The following is a 15,796-nucleotide window of genomic DNA, read 5'->3' as shown; positions in this document are numbered from 1 at the left end:
TCTCTCTCTCTCTCCTCATAATCTCTCTCCTCATAATCTCTCTCTCCTCATAATCTCTCTCTCTCTTCATAATCTCCCTCTCTCTCCTCATAATCTCTCTCTCTCTCTCTCTCTCTCTCTCTCTCTCTCTCTCTCTCTCTCTCTCTCTCGCATAATCTCTCTCTCTCCTCATAATCTCTCTCTCTCCTCATAATCTCTCTCACTCTCCTCACAATCTCTCTCTCTCCTCATAATCTCTCTCACTCTCCTCACAATCTCTCTCCTCATAATCCCTCTCTCTCTCCTCATAATCTCTCTCTCCTCATAATCTCTCTCCTCATAATCTCTCTCTCCTCATAATCTCTCTCTCCCTCTCATAACCTCTCTCTCCTCATAATCTCTCTCTCTCTCTCAAAATCTCTCCTAATCTCTCTCTCTCTCTCCTCATAATCTCTCTCCTCATAACCTCTCTCTCCTCATAATCTCTCTCTCTCCTCATAATTCCTCTCTCCTCATAATCTCTCTCTCTCCTCATAATCCCTCTCTCTCTCCACATAATCTCTCCTCATAATCTCTCTCTCCTCATAATCTCTCGCTCTCTCTCCTCATAATCTCTCCCTCCTCATAATCTCCTCATAATCCCTCTCTCTCTCCTCATAAACCCTCTCTCTCCTCATAATCTCTCTCTCCTCATAATCTCTCTCTCCTCATAATCTCTCTCTCTCCTCATAATCTCTCTCCTCATAATCCCTCTCTCTCTCCTCATAATCTCTCCTCATAATCTCTCTCTCCTCATAATCTCTCTCTCCTCATAATCTCTCTCCTCATAATCTCTCTCTCTCCTTATAATTTCTCTCTCTCTGTGTGTCTCATAATCTCTCTCTCCTCATAATCTTTCTCTTCTCATAATCTCTCTCTCTCTCTCTCTCTCTCTCTCTCTCTCTCTCTCTCTCTCTCTCGCCTCATATTCTCTCTCTCTCTCTCTCCTCACAATCTCTCTCTCTCCTCATAATCTCTCTCTCCTCATAATCTCTCTCATAACCTCTCTCTCTCTCCTCATAATCTCTCCTCATAATCTCTCTCTCTCTCCTCATAATCTCGCTCCTAATCTCTCTCTCTCCTCATAATCGCTCTTTCCTCATAATCTCTCTCTCTCCTCATAATCTCTCTCTCTCTCCTCATAATCTCTCTCTCTCCTCATAATCCCTCTCTCTCTCTCCACATAATCTCTCCTCATAATCTCTCTCCTCATAATCTCTCTCCTCATAATCTCTCCTCATAATCTCTCTCTCTCTCCTCATAATCTCCTCATAATCTCTCTCTCCTCATAATCTCTCTCTCTTTCACATAATCTCTCTCTCCTCATGATCTCTCTCTCTCCTCATAATCCCCCTCTCTCTCCACATAATCTCTCTCTCTCCTCATAATCTCTCTCTCTCTCCTCATAATCTCTCTCTCTCTCCTCATAATCTGTCTCCTCATAATTTCCCTCTCTCTCTGTCTCCTCATAATCTCTCTGTCCTCATAATCTCTCTCTCTCCTCATAATCTCTCTCTCTCCTCATAATTTCTCTCTCTCGCATAATCTCTCTCCTCATAATCTCTCTGTCCTCATAATCTCTCGCTCTCCTCATAATCCCCCTCTCTCTCTCCTCATAATCCCTCTCTCCTCATAATCTCTCTCTCTCCTCATAATCTCTCTCACTCTCCTCACAATCTCTCTCTCTCCCCTCATAATCTCTCTCTTCTCATAATCTCTCTGACTCTCCTCATAATCTCTCTCCTCATAATCCCTCTCTCTCTCCTCATAAACCCTCTCTCTCCTCATAATCTCTCTCTCCTCATAATCTCTCTCTCTCTCCTCATAATCTCTCTCCTCATCTCATAATCTCTCTCTCCTCATAATCTTTCTCTCTCCTCATAATCTCTCCTCATAATCTCTCTGTCTCTCCTCATAATTTCTCTCTCTCTGTCTCCTCATAATCTCTCTGTCCTCATAATCCCTCTCTCTCCTCATAATCTCACTCTCCTCACAATCTCTCTCTCTCCTCATAATCTCTCTCTCTCCTCATAATCTCTCTCTCCCTCCTCACAATCTCTCTCTCTCCTCATAATCTCTCTCCTAATCGCTCTCTCTCCTCATAATCTCTCTTTCCTCATAATCTCTCTCTCTCCTCATAATCTCTCTCTCTTCATAATCTCTCTCTCCTCATAATCGCTCTCTCTCTCATAATCTCTCCTCATAATCTCTCTCTCCTCATAATCTCTCTCTCCTCATTATCTCTCTCTCCTCATAATCTCTCTCTCTCTCTCCTCATAATCTCTCTCCTAATCTCTCTCTCTCCTCATAATCTCTCTTTCCTCATAATCTCTCTCTCTCTCCTCATAATCTCTCTCTCTTCATAATCTCTCTCTCCTCATAATCGCTCTCTCTCTCATAATCTCTCCTCATAATCTCTCTCTCCTCATAATCTCTTTCTCCTCATTATCTCTCTCTCCTCATAATCTCTCTCTCCCTCTCCTCATAATCTTTCTCTCTCCTCATAATCTCTCTCTCTCCTTATAATTTCTCTCTCTCTGTCTCCTCATAATCTCTCTGTCCTCATAATCTCTCTCTCTCCTCATAATCAATCTCTCCTCATAATCTCTCTCTCCTCATAATCTCTCTCTCTCCTCATAATTTCTCTCTCTCTCTCTGTCTCCTCATAATCTCTCTCTCCTCATAATCTCTCTCTCTCTTCATAATCTCTCTCTCTCTCTCTGTCTCTCTCTGTCTCTCTCTCTCTCTCTCTCTCTCTCTCTCGCATAATCTCTCTCTCTCCTCATAATCTCTCTCTCTCCTCATAATCTCTCTCACTCTCCTCACAATCTCTCTCTCTCCTCATAATCTCTCTCACTCTCCTCACAATCTCTCTCCTCATAATCCCTCTCTCTCTCCTCATAATCTCTCTCTCCTCATAATCTCTCTCCTCATAATCTCTCTCTCCTCATAATCTCTCTCTCCCTCTCATAACCTCTCTCTCCTCATAATCTCTCTCTCTCTCTCAAAATCTCTCCTAATCTCTCTCTCTCTCTCCTCATAATCTCTCTCCTCATAATCTCTCTCTCTCCTCATAATCCCTCTCTCTCTCCTCATAACCTCTCCTCATAATCTCTCTCTCTCTCCTCATTATCTCTTCTCATAATCTCTCTCTCCTCATAATCTTTCTCTCTCCTCATAATCTCTCCTCATAATCTCTCTGTCTCTCCTCATAATCTTTCTCTCTCCTCATAATCTCTCTCCTCATAATCTCTCTCACTCTCCTCACAATCTCTCTCTCCTCATAATCTCTCTCTCCTAACCTCTCTCTCTCCTCATAATCTCTCTCTCTCCTCATAATCTCTCTCCTCATAATCTCTCTCACTCTCCTCACAATCTCTCTCTCTCTCCTCATAATCTCTCTCTCTCCTCATAATGTCTCTCTCCTCACAATCTCTCTCTCTCCTCACAATCTCTCTCTCTCCTCATAATCTCTCTCTCCTGTAATCTCTCTCTTCATAATCTCTCTCTCTCTCATAATCTCTCTCTCTCCTCATAATCAAAAAAAATAAAATAAAAAAATAAAAATACAGTGACCTTCTTTCAAGGTTTTCTGAGGCCCTATCCCTATGTAGAGACCTGGCTGGTCAGTTTTGAGCATTCTCAGTGGTTAGACTACTCCAGTCCTTTAATTCTTATTATGAATGCTCTGTACTCACCCACTATTGGAATGAGGAAAACCCTCCCAGTTTCAACTGCTATTCTCAAGCTGGCTGGCTGTGCTTTCTTGTGACTACCTGTTGGCTATTTGGGGTTCTTTTACTCTCACATTCATCAGATGCCCCTTTTATACCTGTTGCTTTCTCCCATATATTCACTGATACCATGAAGGTCTTATGTATATGGGGTTAATAGGGAAACTTTGTCACATGATTTTGTTGTAAATGTTGCCTGTAAGTTTTTGGGTTTGTTACCTAGATACTCTGAATGTTTTTATGTAGATATTTGGGAGGATTCAAAAACTATGCTACTTCTGCTTTCATCATCTCATTGGAGTTTTCCTTTTTTGCTAAACTTCATATTCATAATAACTTATTTGTGGTATCATTTGGGGGAATTTATTTAAACAATCATATCTACAAGTAATAACAATTTTGTTTCTTTGTTCCCAATCCTTAATCTTTAGTTTTGTTTTCTTGTCATTCTATGCTGGCTGGAAGCTCCAGCCAATGTCTGTTATAAATGGTAAAGGTGGACATCTTTGTTTTGTTCAGGATCTTTCATGGCAATGCTTCTAGCATTTAATAGTCAAGCACATTATTTATATAGGTTTTTTGGTTGATGTCCTGTACCAGATTAAGTAAATTATTCCATTCTGTTCCTAGTTTTCTAAGAGTTTTCTATTTTAATCATAAATGGATGTTGGATTTTGCCAAATCATTTTTCTCTTTTAATCAGTTAAATTGTATTTAAATTAAACGTTCTGTTGTTAATGTCAAAATATCCTTATATTCCTGGGATAAAGCCAGCTGGTTCATGGTGTATTATCTTTTCCTTATACCACTACATTTTTTGTACTAAAATTATATTTTATTTGTAACATTTGCATCTATGTTTGTGAATGAGATTAGACTAATTTTCCTTCTTTGTATTGTCCTTGTTATGCTTTATTGTCAAGGTCATAGTGTCCTAATGAAATGAATTAACAAACATTTCCTCTTTTCCATTTAACTCGTCGATTATATTTTTAGATTATGAAAACCTTTTGAAATTTGGATTAAAAACTAAATTCCTGTCTTTTCATTTGTTTTATTGCAGAAAATATCATATATGTGTTGAATAATTTATAAAATATGTATACATAGTTTAAATGAGAGCAATATATATAGAATAATTTCTTAAATAGGTATGTATAACTTAAATAAAGATAATAAGACCATTGCCTAGATATTTACAATTCGGGTTAAGAAATACAACATTACCAATATTATAATGTGTTTTGTGTGCCCTTATGAGATTACATCCCTCTCCCCAACTCTCCCCAGGTAACTACTACCCTGATTTTTGTTGTAATCTTTCCTTTTCCTATGTGTTCTTAAACAATATATTGTTGGTTTTCTTCTTTAAGAACTTTTTATAAATGTATCATACTGTATGTGTTGTTCTTTGCTTCATACCATATATATTCTTCTATCACTTTTTAAATCTGTAACTGATTTTTCTTTAGGCTAGAAAAAATGAAAAAAGAATATAGACGTCTGAGTACATGGATAGAAAAAGCTAGCTATTTAGAAGGAGTTCTTACCCCAAGATTGGAACGTAAAGAACCTAAGGTAATTAACATAATACATTCTTCCATACATAGATTTTTACATTTTTAAAAAAATTATGATAAGTAAAAATAATGATCAGATATTTGTTCCCTCTCTATAAAATGCTACTCATAGTTCATGCACTTTCTTATTTTGATAATGTGACATTCAATAAATATTGATTAATAATTTATATGGTTTAGTTTTTAACAGCTTTGTTGAGATATAATTCACATACTATACAGTTCATCCATTTAAAGTGTACAATTCAGTGACCCTAAGTATATTGACAGAGTTGTGCTTCCATCGCTACAGAGAACATTATTATTACCCCGAAAAGAAACACCATACCTCTTAGCCTATACCCTCCAAACCCCTCATGCCCTGCTAGCCCCAGATGACAACTAATGTACTTTATGTCTCTATAGATTTGCTTGTTCTAGATATTTCATATAAATGGAATCATACAATATATGGTCCTTTGTGACTTGATTCTTTCACTTAGTATAGTGTTTTTATGTTTCATCCATATTGTAGCATGTATCAATACTTCATTTCATTTCATTGTCAAATAATATTTCATTGTTTGGATATACTGCATTTTTTTATCCACTCATCAGTTGATGGACATTTGGTTGTTTCCACTTTTTAGCTATTATGTATAATGCTGCTATGAACATTCATGTGCAGTTTTTGTGTGCATGTATGTTTTTAATTCTCTTGGGTATATACTTAGGAGTGGAATTGCTGGATCATATCATAATTCTGTTAACTTTTTCAGAAACTGCCAGACTGTTTGCCACAGCAGCTGCACAATTTTACATTTAACCAGCAATGCATGAGGGTGCCATATCTCCTACCAACACTTGTTATTTTCTTCTTTTAAAAAAATTTAATTATGGCCATCCTAGTGGGTTTGAAGTGGTATCTCATTGTAGTTTTGATTTGCATTTCTTTAATGACCAATGATGTGAACATCTTTTCATGTGAATACTGGCCGTTTGTATATCTTCTCTGAATGAATTTTTATTCATATCTTTTGCTGATTTTTTAATCAGGCTATTTGTATTTTTACTGTTGGGTTGTAAGAGTTCTTTATATATTTTGGATACTAGAACCTTATCAGATACATAAGTAAGATTTACTATTTAGAAGTACTATCTAATCTATACATTTTGACCTGGCAGTAAAAGATTCATAGGGATTTCAGTGAATAGGTAAAACATTGACTAAAATCACAGCTTTGAAATGGTAGTCATAACATATTGATATATTCATGTTTTTCAATGCCTCTGAGATAATTGAGCAGGATTGTGCTGCGATAAGATAAATTGATTAGCATTTGCTAATACAGAATTCGTATTTAGGGAAATTTTGCGGGGCTTTTCATTAAAGGGACTCTGAACTTTGGGTTCTCATTGAAAAATCAGTATTTTATAAGAGCCAGTGGTCACTCCACCTTATAATTCTTCTTGGAATTTTATAAAGATCCACATCACTTTGCAATTGATAGACCATAATGTATTCCAATAAAAAAGTGATCTTTCCGGGGGTATCCTCTTATACCCCTTGAAGTTAAACATTATGTCATTTGTCTTGTAATCTTTTTCTGTCATGCATTCATCATTCGGAAACCCTATCAATTCTTGGGTCTTCTCTTCCTGGACCATTAACTCCTAGCCAGGGTGTGCCTCTCTTTAAAACAGTATTGTTTGCTTTTCTCACAAACCCATATTCTTCTTGTCTTCTGTAAATTTTTTTTAAGTATTTTAAAAAGTTATGAAAGCAGGAAAAAATGTTTTAGCTCTTTAAACATTTCTTCAATATGTTTTTTTTTCTAGGAAAGTAATACCAATGAGATACTTGAAAGCCAATTAGAAGAGAGACCTACAGATACTGTAACATCAGGTTAAGAAACTAATTTACCTTTTGTATTTATTATTAAGATAATTTAAACAGGGTGGTTATATCACAAAAAGAAAACTAGCAATCTGCTTTAAGTATACTTCATTTTAGGGAATAAAAATAAATTTCATTATAGTTTTGGTATATAGTATTTATTTTGTAACACTCCAAAGAAAATACTTAGACCCAATTAAGAGTTATTTTTATTTTTATCTTTAATACTCCTTTCCTCTTTAAGAACAAGAAAAAAGTTAAATCTTACCTATAATCTATGAAAAGGTATTTTTGTTAAACATTGGTCTCTTTTATGTGGAGGATGTGTGCATGCGTGTGCGTGTGCGTGTGTGTGTGTGTGTGTAAGAGAAAGGGAGGAGGAGAGAGCAGGACAGGAAATTAAATTAACATTAAATGTGAGAACTCTGCACAAATTATCAGTAAGATATTTAATTAATAGAAGATACTGTTCATGCAGTCTTTAAGAAAAATCTCTCTTAAAAGATTCATTTAGAAAGTGAGTTAAAATAGATGCATAATACTCTATCTTTAAAATCTTGGATTCTGCTGGTATGGATTAATGATTTATTGTTGTAAGACTTTGGCTACAGGTTACTTCTCTAATTCTACTTCCCTGGCTACCTCAGGCTTTGATATATTCATTTCTTAACCTCTGAGGATCAACCAGCCTAGCAGAGCTATTTCATCTTTAATCTACTCTTTCACTACTACTCTTTTAGGTTGTAGGAGAATCACAACTTCCCTCTTCAATATTGCCGTTGAATATTGGAGGTTAACCTCTCTCACACACTGGTGGTTACTTTTTTTTTTTTTTTTTTTTTTTTTACTTTTTTTCACTTACCTGTGGAGTTTATTTCAAGTCCCATTGGATCCTCTAGTGACTTCTTTCCTTTTGGCATTCCAGTAGCTCCCTATAGTTACAGCTAACATTTACTGATCACTGGGTTCCAGGCACATTACTTGGATTATGTAACTCAGTACTCAGAGCAGTCAGTCGAGGGTGCTATTATTATTTATCCACATATTTACAGATGAGAAAACTGAGGAGCAAGTCAATGAGAGGTGACACAGCCATTAATTTGAACCTAGTCTATTTGACCCAAGAACTCAAGCATTTAACCACATCGCTGCTCCCATTATATACTTGTAACATACCTATAAGATAAGCTATCACTAATCTATTTTACATGTGAGAAAACCAAGGCTCAGAAAAATGAGCTGACAGCAGTCATGCAGCTAACAGTGACCTTAATAAATTTTGTTTTTTACTAGACTTATGCATCCCTTTGTATCTCAATTATTTATTCCCTTTCCCTTTTAGAATTTTCTTTTTTGTTTGCTAAATATGTATTCTTTATATTTCTAGGAAAATTTTACAAATGCTTCAGTTAGCCTCTCTTGAATGGTCCTAGTTTTTCTGGTTACATACAACTTTACTCTTTTTTTCCAATCCCAACCTTATCACTGACCATCTGGGATTTATTTTTATTTCCTCTTGACTTTTAGTAAAATATAGTACATGCCTGTTTTTACGTCTTATATTGAGGGATCTGAAATCTTATCATTTTATACATGTTTTCACTTCATCTCCACACTTGTTCATTTACTCCTCCATCTTCCCAGAGATTCATCAGCCTGTTTTTACTAAATATGTAGTGTTTATGTTTGAATAACTGCTTTGATTTAAATTGCTCTTATTCTTGGTGAGAAAAACTAATATTTTATTAATGCATATAAATAATGTTTATTTTTTATATATAATAAAATACTTCTATGAATTTCTTAACAGATATCCCTCTTATAAAGGAAGAAGCTGAAACTATTCTAAGTGAGGTAAGGGAACTTGAAAGAGAACTTTGAATAGTTACTATTTTATAAAGGGATGAAATACTTGTAAATGGAGAAATATTTATAGATGAAAAGAAGAAAGCACTCAAGAAGTTATTCAAGTTTTCATGGTTATTTCTGTTACAACAATATCCGTACAGTGTTACACAATTTATTTAACTTAAATTACACTGTTAAAAGGTAAGTTTCAGCATCAAATAGTAACATTTTAAAGTACATATGAATATAGGGGACAAAAGGTTTATGAACAGAAGAGGGGAAACAAGTAAAAGAAAGCATAAAGTTCTGCACTTAGAAATGGATGCTACAGACCTAACTACATTCTTTACTTTTTCTCTATAATACAACTGTGTATTCTCGGTAATGTATAATCTCCAAAGTAATAGTCTGTATTTTATAAATAGAGTTCACATAATATTATTTGCTTTTTAGCTTTTACAGAATGTATTAATTCCGTAAGGCAGTGGACCCCTATGTAAACCAGTAAAATATAAAAGATTCTTCTGTACTACTTGACAAATAGGATTTAATGATTTCTTTTCTTGGGTCAGTGGCTCCCAAAATACCAATTGAAGAGTCAGTATGTTCTGTTTTGCACAACCCAAAGAGAGAGAAAAAAAAGACAATATAGAGAATTTCTCATACAGCTAAATTTACTTGGCTTAACAGACTGTCCTTTCTTTTATGATACTATTCTTTGTACTATTTTGCTATTTAAATTTCCTTTATTTTACCATATAATTGTGATTTTTATGATATTGTTCTTTGTGCTATTTTGCTATTAAAGTTTCCTTTGTTATGGTATATTGGTGATAGTATAGTAACAGTAAAATGTCAGACCCCTTGGTTTTCTTCTCTGAGATGCTGATGATTTATAAAATATGAATATATGAGAACCACTAGTTCATAATGCAGTATGATCATTTTTATGGATAATATCCTATAGTCCATGGTGTCAGGCAAATAGAGAATTTCTCAACTCTTCTAATAATGAATGTAATAATTTACAAATATTGATGGTAACTTGTTATATAATAAAGGATTAAAGTACATATGATTTTAAGTCCAGTTTTGTTAGTTTTAAATATTTTCTAGTTGATAATGATTAATAGGTAGCTTGTCTTATTGATACATTTTCTAGTTACTGGATAATGATGATAAGAAAGGCCTGACTCTACCAACTTTGAACCAGTCAGGTGAAGATGATTCAAATGTTGTTGCTCCTAAAAGTGACATGTCAACAAAGGAAACAGATACTCCATTGCCCACTATTCCTAGGCTGACGTTAACAGACGAGGACAAAATACCACCTTTAGAGGAACACCAGCAAGAAGCTATGCCAGAGAGAAAAATGAAAAATCTATTCTTCCCACCAGAAGAAAAACTGAAAGATAGATATACAAGCCTTTTAAAAACTGACTCATCTCCATCAGAGGTAAAGTTGAAAAATATCCATATAAATCCAGGTAGAATAAAGAGGAGGAACTCAAATTTATCTCCAACAGAAATTAGGTGGCAAAGCAACAATCTGAGCTTAGCTTGAAGGAAGAGCACAAGCTTAGTTTCCCCAGATTCAAAATCAAAAGGTAGCTTTCAAAGTCACGATCCAAAGGAAGACCTTGAACTAAAGGTATCTGCCCTCATATTAGAAGTATAAGACTAAGAAAAACTAAAGAATTCATTAATAAAAAATAAATTGAGAATACATTCAAATGTCTCCAAGTAGAAGTGTGTCTAAGTATATTAAATATTCCTACCCTACTAATACTCATCAAGTAAGGAGGAAAAAAAACCTTTGAAGGAAAAACAAAGTGATCTGAGAAACCAGTAATACAAACCAGTCTCATGGTTTGGTGTAAAATTCAGCTGAAAATATAACAATGGTAGCAAAATCTAAATTCAAAGGAAAGCCTGAGAGGTTATTTCAGTGGAAATTTTTAATGAAACTGTTATAGGAAATAGCATATGTGCCCCTGTTACAAACAGTTTTATAGTTTAAAATGAGAATGATCTGAAAATTTAAAGGTACACCAGGGAAAAGCATTTCTCAAAATGACAGTTATTCTACTTAGATCTTTACATCTTGTTTGAGTCACTGTCATAAAGCTTGTGCACCTGAATCCCTAGGCCTATTTTCTCATCTACTGAATGGTAGTTTATACTAGTTCATTTCTAAACTCCTTTCCAAATTCCAAAAGATATAATTTTATTAAATATCTCAAGTTGGGGAATTATTCCTAATTACCTAGATCAATACGCTAAGCAATGTAACTTAAAAAGAAAAACATCCTTGTTTTTACTGAATGTGAAAGTAATACACAGTCATTATAGGAAATTTAGAAAATATAAGTATAAAAAAAATAAAAGTAGTTATAATTCTACTGCCACATTTAATAATTTTATTTCCTTTCAGTCTTTGTTATTAACATATGTATATCTTTTATTTATTTTTAAAAACTTGGATCAAACTATATATGTATAATTTTATATTATGCTTTTTTAAACTTGATATTATATTATAAGCATGTTACCTGAATTTGCTTTGAAATTTGCAAGATGCAGGATATCCTCAAATATTGATATTCAGTAATTTAAAATAGTTTCTATATTTTTGGACATTAAGCTTGAAATTAATATTCTTTTACCTATTTATTTGTGTCTGTGATTATCTCCTCATATATTTATAGAAATAGCATGTTGACAAATTGCTCTCCTGAAAGATTGTGCCACTTTATATTCTGACCAGTGATATTTGAGTATTAATGATATTTTAAATAATGATTAAAACTTTTTTATGCTTATTAGCCATTTTGATTTTCCCTATGAGTAGATGAGTAGATTGTCCATTTTTTTTGTTGAGTATTTGGTGATGTTGTTTAGGTTTTATAATGAGCTCTTCTTATTATAAAGATAATAACCTTATATATTCATGGCACATACTTTCTCATAGTTTATGTGGTTTGCCTTTTAATTTCTTTATTGAATCTGACTTCCAAAGTATTCAGTTTTCATTTGATAAGTGAATAATTTATTGCTCCATAACAAACCACTCCAAAATTTAGTGGCTTAAAATAACCATTTTATTATTTCTCAAGATTCTATGGGTTGACTTCGCTTAGGTAGGCAGTTGTTTTGCTCCACTTGATGTTGGCTGGTCCTGTAGTCATCTAGGAGCTTGACTGGGCTGGAACACTCATTATGGCTCACTTATGTGTTTTATACCCTGATGGAAACAGCCATAGGTCTGGGCTCAATTGGGATGCATGGGCATCTGGTTTGATATGCCTGTTTCTCTCTCTCTCTCTCAACTTCTCTCTCTCTCTCTCTGTCTCAGTTTCTCTCTCTGTAATCTTAGGGATTATTCCTCCCCCTGTCCATGCAACCTCTTCATATGGTCTCTCTATGTGGTCTTTCTAGCAGGGCAACTGAACTTTTTATGTGGCAGCTCAGGACTTCCAAAATACAAAACCAGAAGCTTCAGGTACTCTTAAGACTTAAGCTTTGTACTAGCATAGGGTCACTTTCACTCCATTCTGTTAGTTAAAGCAAGTCCCAGGCTCAGCTCTGACCCAATATGGGAGGGGACTACGTAAGAGCGTGAATTTTGGAAGGTGTGGTTCGTTGGGGGCCATCCACAGATTAACCATCTCTAGCTCCAAGTAATTTCTCGCCCACATGCAAAATACACTTACTCTGCTTCCAGGATTCTTATTCATGCCATTACTGCATTAGGCTCAAGCTTAAGTACAGAATTTCATCATCTAAATCAGATCCAGGTAGATGAAGCTTCTTGAGCATGGCTTCTCTCAATCTTAAGACCTGTGAATTGAAGAGACCAGTTATCTGTCCACTACATACATACAATGGTGAATCAGAAATAGGATAACAACAGGCACTTACATTCCAAAGGTGAATGAAGGGTAAAGAGAAGCATATAGCAGTCAGTGAGCCATAGTAATTCCGAAGCTTCTGGCTCTGCCCTCTGAGAATCTTTCTTTTTCCATAAGAAAGAGTTTATATTTGTAGCTGAGTAGCTTTGCAGCCTATGTCTTATCTGTAGAAAGTTAAGAATTCAGAAACCTCTTTGCATTTTAAATTGTCTCTGTTCCTTTCTGTCCAAGATACTATGGTTATCTTAGAGATTTTGCGGGTTTCCTGGGTATCAAATTATGACCTTAGCCAAATGTCACACCCCTAAATATCTTTAAAACAAGCCCCCGTTTACTTTTGACTGATAGTCAAGGTGCTGTAGCACAATATCCTTAAGAATCTTAGAAGCTTTCTGGTCTAGCAGAGAGGATCTAAGAGGCCACCCTAAGATACTTAGAATATTTTTTGTCTAGTCAAGTGGGTCTGTAAGATACTACCTTAATATTTTTGAAGTGTTAACAACAGTTCTTATGGCCTTGTGATCTTGACTTTGAAACTACATTTTACTGGCAATGCCATTGGAACCTGATCAATGAAGTCATGAGGTAGGGATTTCTGGCATTGGTTTAGTGGCTTAACAGTGTCATTAAGGACCCAGAAACCAGGCTCTTTCTTATCTTTCCTCTTTTTCACAGTCTTGCTTGTTACTTCATTATTACCGGATGTTTGCTTCAGTCCTAGGCATCATTTGTAGATCAAGGCAGGGAGTAGAACATTCAAGTTTCCTTTTGCACTTGCCTCCTTTTATTTCTACAAAGAAACAGAAGTTTACCCAATAATCCTCTAGCAGATTTTATGTCCCATTGACTAGAATTAGTTTACATGACTATGTTTAGCTTCAAAGGAGAATGAGAAAACTAGCATTTGGCAAAATGGAATGGGGTTGCCAATAATGATTCATCATTTGGGGCTATATACCTTGCTGTTACAAGCAGAATTCAGGTTCTGTTGTGACAGGGTAGTATCAGGAGTGGTTATTGTATAATCAGCACAGTTAGCAGTAGCACCACAATTATTCTTCTGTCTGATGGGAATGCTCTTCTCCGGATCTTCTTGGGGTTCATTCATTCACACCGTTCAGGTCTCTACTCAGCTGTTACCTCCTTAGAGGGGCCTTCTCTGACCACTCTAATTAAAATAATTATCCACTCACTCACCCTACCCCATCTCTATTTTTTTCATGTATCATTACCTGGTATCATATTGCATGTTTCTTTCCTTGTTATTGTCTGTCACTCCCACTTGACTTTGTTCCAAATGGTAGGGATTTAGTCTCACTCATCACAGTATTTTTACCATTTAGAGTAGTGATGAGTCCATGATGGGTACTCAATAAATAATTGTTGAAGTAGTTAATTAATTAAAAATACTGCAGGGTTTTGAGGCGTTTTCTTTGGAATCTCTGAATATGTTACAATTCCTGAGCCTCATTGTATGTGATTAATCAAAATCATTTGGTCCTAGGGAAATACAAATTATTTTAATACTTTCAAGGTGAATGAAGCACCTAGTTCTAGCATACCAAATATCAGGCATGAGGCAGCGAGATTAATTCCATTTTCCATAAAGAGTAGTGATAAAGTCTCTGATTATTTATGAGTTTTTGAGTTTAAAGTCACTAGTGCCTGCTGAAGACGAGGATTAAGGAAGGCAGGGAGTGGTATGTGTAATATCACTAACCTTCTGTTCATTCATTTGAATTTAAAAATTTTTTTTCTTTTATATTGGAGCATAGTTGATTAACAGTGTTGTGTTAGTTTCAGGTGTATAGCAAAGGGATTCAGTTTTACATATACATGTATCTATTCTTTTTCAAATTCTTTTCCCATTTAGGTTATTACAGAATATTGAGCAGAGTTCCCTGTGCTATACAGTAGGCCCTTGTTGATTATCAATTTTAAATATAGTAGTGTGTATATGTCAATCCCAAAGTCCCAATCTATCCCCCCCGCCGACCCTTCCTCCCTGGTAACCATAAGTTCGTTCTCTAATTCTGTGAGTCTGTTTCGTAAATGAGTTCATTTGTATCATTTTTTTAGACTTCACATATAAGCAATATCATATGATATTTATCTTTCTCTGGCTGACTTATTTCACTTAGTATGAGTGAAATAGTATGCTATACAGTAGATTCTTATTAGTTATCTATTTTATACATAGTAATGTATATATTTCAATCCCAATCTCCCAATTCATCCCACTCCCCTCCCCCCTTGGTATATGTAAATTTGTTCTCTACATCTGCGTTTCTGTTTCTACTTTGCAAATAAGTTCATCTGTACCATTTTTCTAGATTACACATATAAGTGATATTATACAATATTTCTTTTTCTCTTTCTGACTTACTTCACTCTGTATGGCAGACTCTAGGTCTATCCATGTCTCAGCAAATGGCACCATTTTGTTCATTTTTATGGCTGAGTAATATTCCATTGTATATAGGTACCACATCTTCTTTATTCATTCCTCTGTTGATGGACATTTAGGTTGCTTCCATGTGCTGGCTATTGTAAACAGCACTGCAGTGAACACTGTGTTGCATGTATCCTTTCAAACTATGTTTTTCTCCAGGTATATACCCAGGAGTGGGATTGCTGTATCATATGGTAGCTCTATTTTTAGTTTTTTAAGGAAGCTCCATACTGTTCTCAATAGTGGCTGTACCAATTTACATTCCCATGAACAGTGTGGGAGTGTTCCCTTTTCTCCACACCTTCTCCAGAATTTATTGTTTGTAGACTTTTTGATGATGGCCAATCTGACTGGTGTGAGATGATATCTCGTTATAG

General features: G+C 35.2%; 1 protein-coding gene and 1 long non-coding RNA gene across 2 annotated transcripts in view; one reads left to right on the top strand and one right to left on the bottom strand.

The window, feature by feature from the left end:
- The window catches only part of LOC131750663 (cation channel sperm-associated targeting subunit tau-like), a 76,690-nt gene extending 66,070 nt beyond the window's left edge, over positions 1–10,620 (top strand). The window contains exons 10-13 of the mRNA XM_059053454.2: positions 5,225–5,330; positions 7,151–7,217; positions 9,019–9,062; positions 10,219–10,620. Coding sequence (XP_058909437.1) covers positions 5,225–5,330; positions 7,151–7,217; positions 9,019–9,062; positions 10,219–10,620 — 619 coding nt within the window. The remainder of the gene's footprint in view (positions 1–5,224; positions 5,331–7,150; positions 7,218–9,018; positions 9,063–10,218) is intronic.
- A 1,514-nt stretch (positions 10,621–12,134) lies between these two features.
- Positions 12,135–13,122, bottom strand: LOC136793715 (uncharacterized). The gene is made up of 3 exons (XR_010839333.1): positions 12,978–13,122; positions 12,770–12,896; positions 12,135–12,300 (listed from the first exon to the last, which is right to left on the bottom strand). It is a non-coding gene; the product is annotated as an uncharacterized lncRNA (long non-coding RNA).
- Positions 13,123–15,796: the final 2,674 nt, after the last annotated feature.

The sequence above is a fragment of the Kogia breviceps genome, chromosome 2 (assembly GCF_026419965.1).
Source record: "Kogia breviceps isolate mKogBre1 chromosome 2, mKogBre1 haplotype 1, whole genome shotgun sequence".
Taxonomy (NCBI): domain Eukaryota; kingdom Metazoa; phylum Chordata; class Mammalia; order Artiodactyla; family Physeteridae; genus Kogia; species Kogia breviceps.
This window is presented reverse-complemented; position numbering and strand designations above follow the sequence as displayed.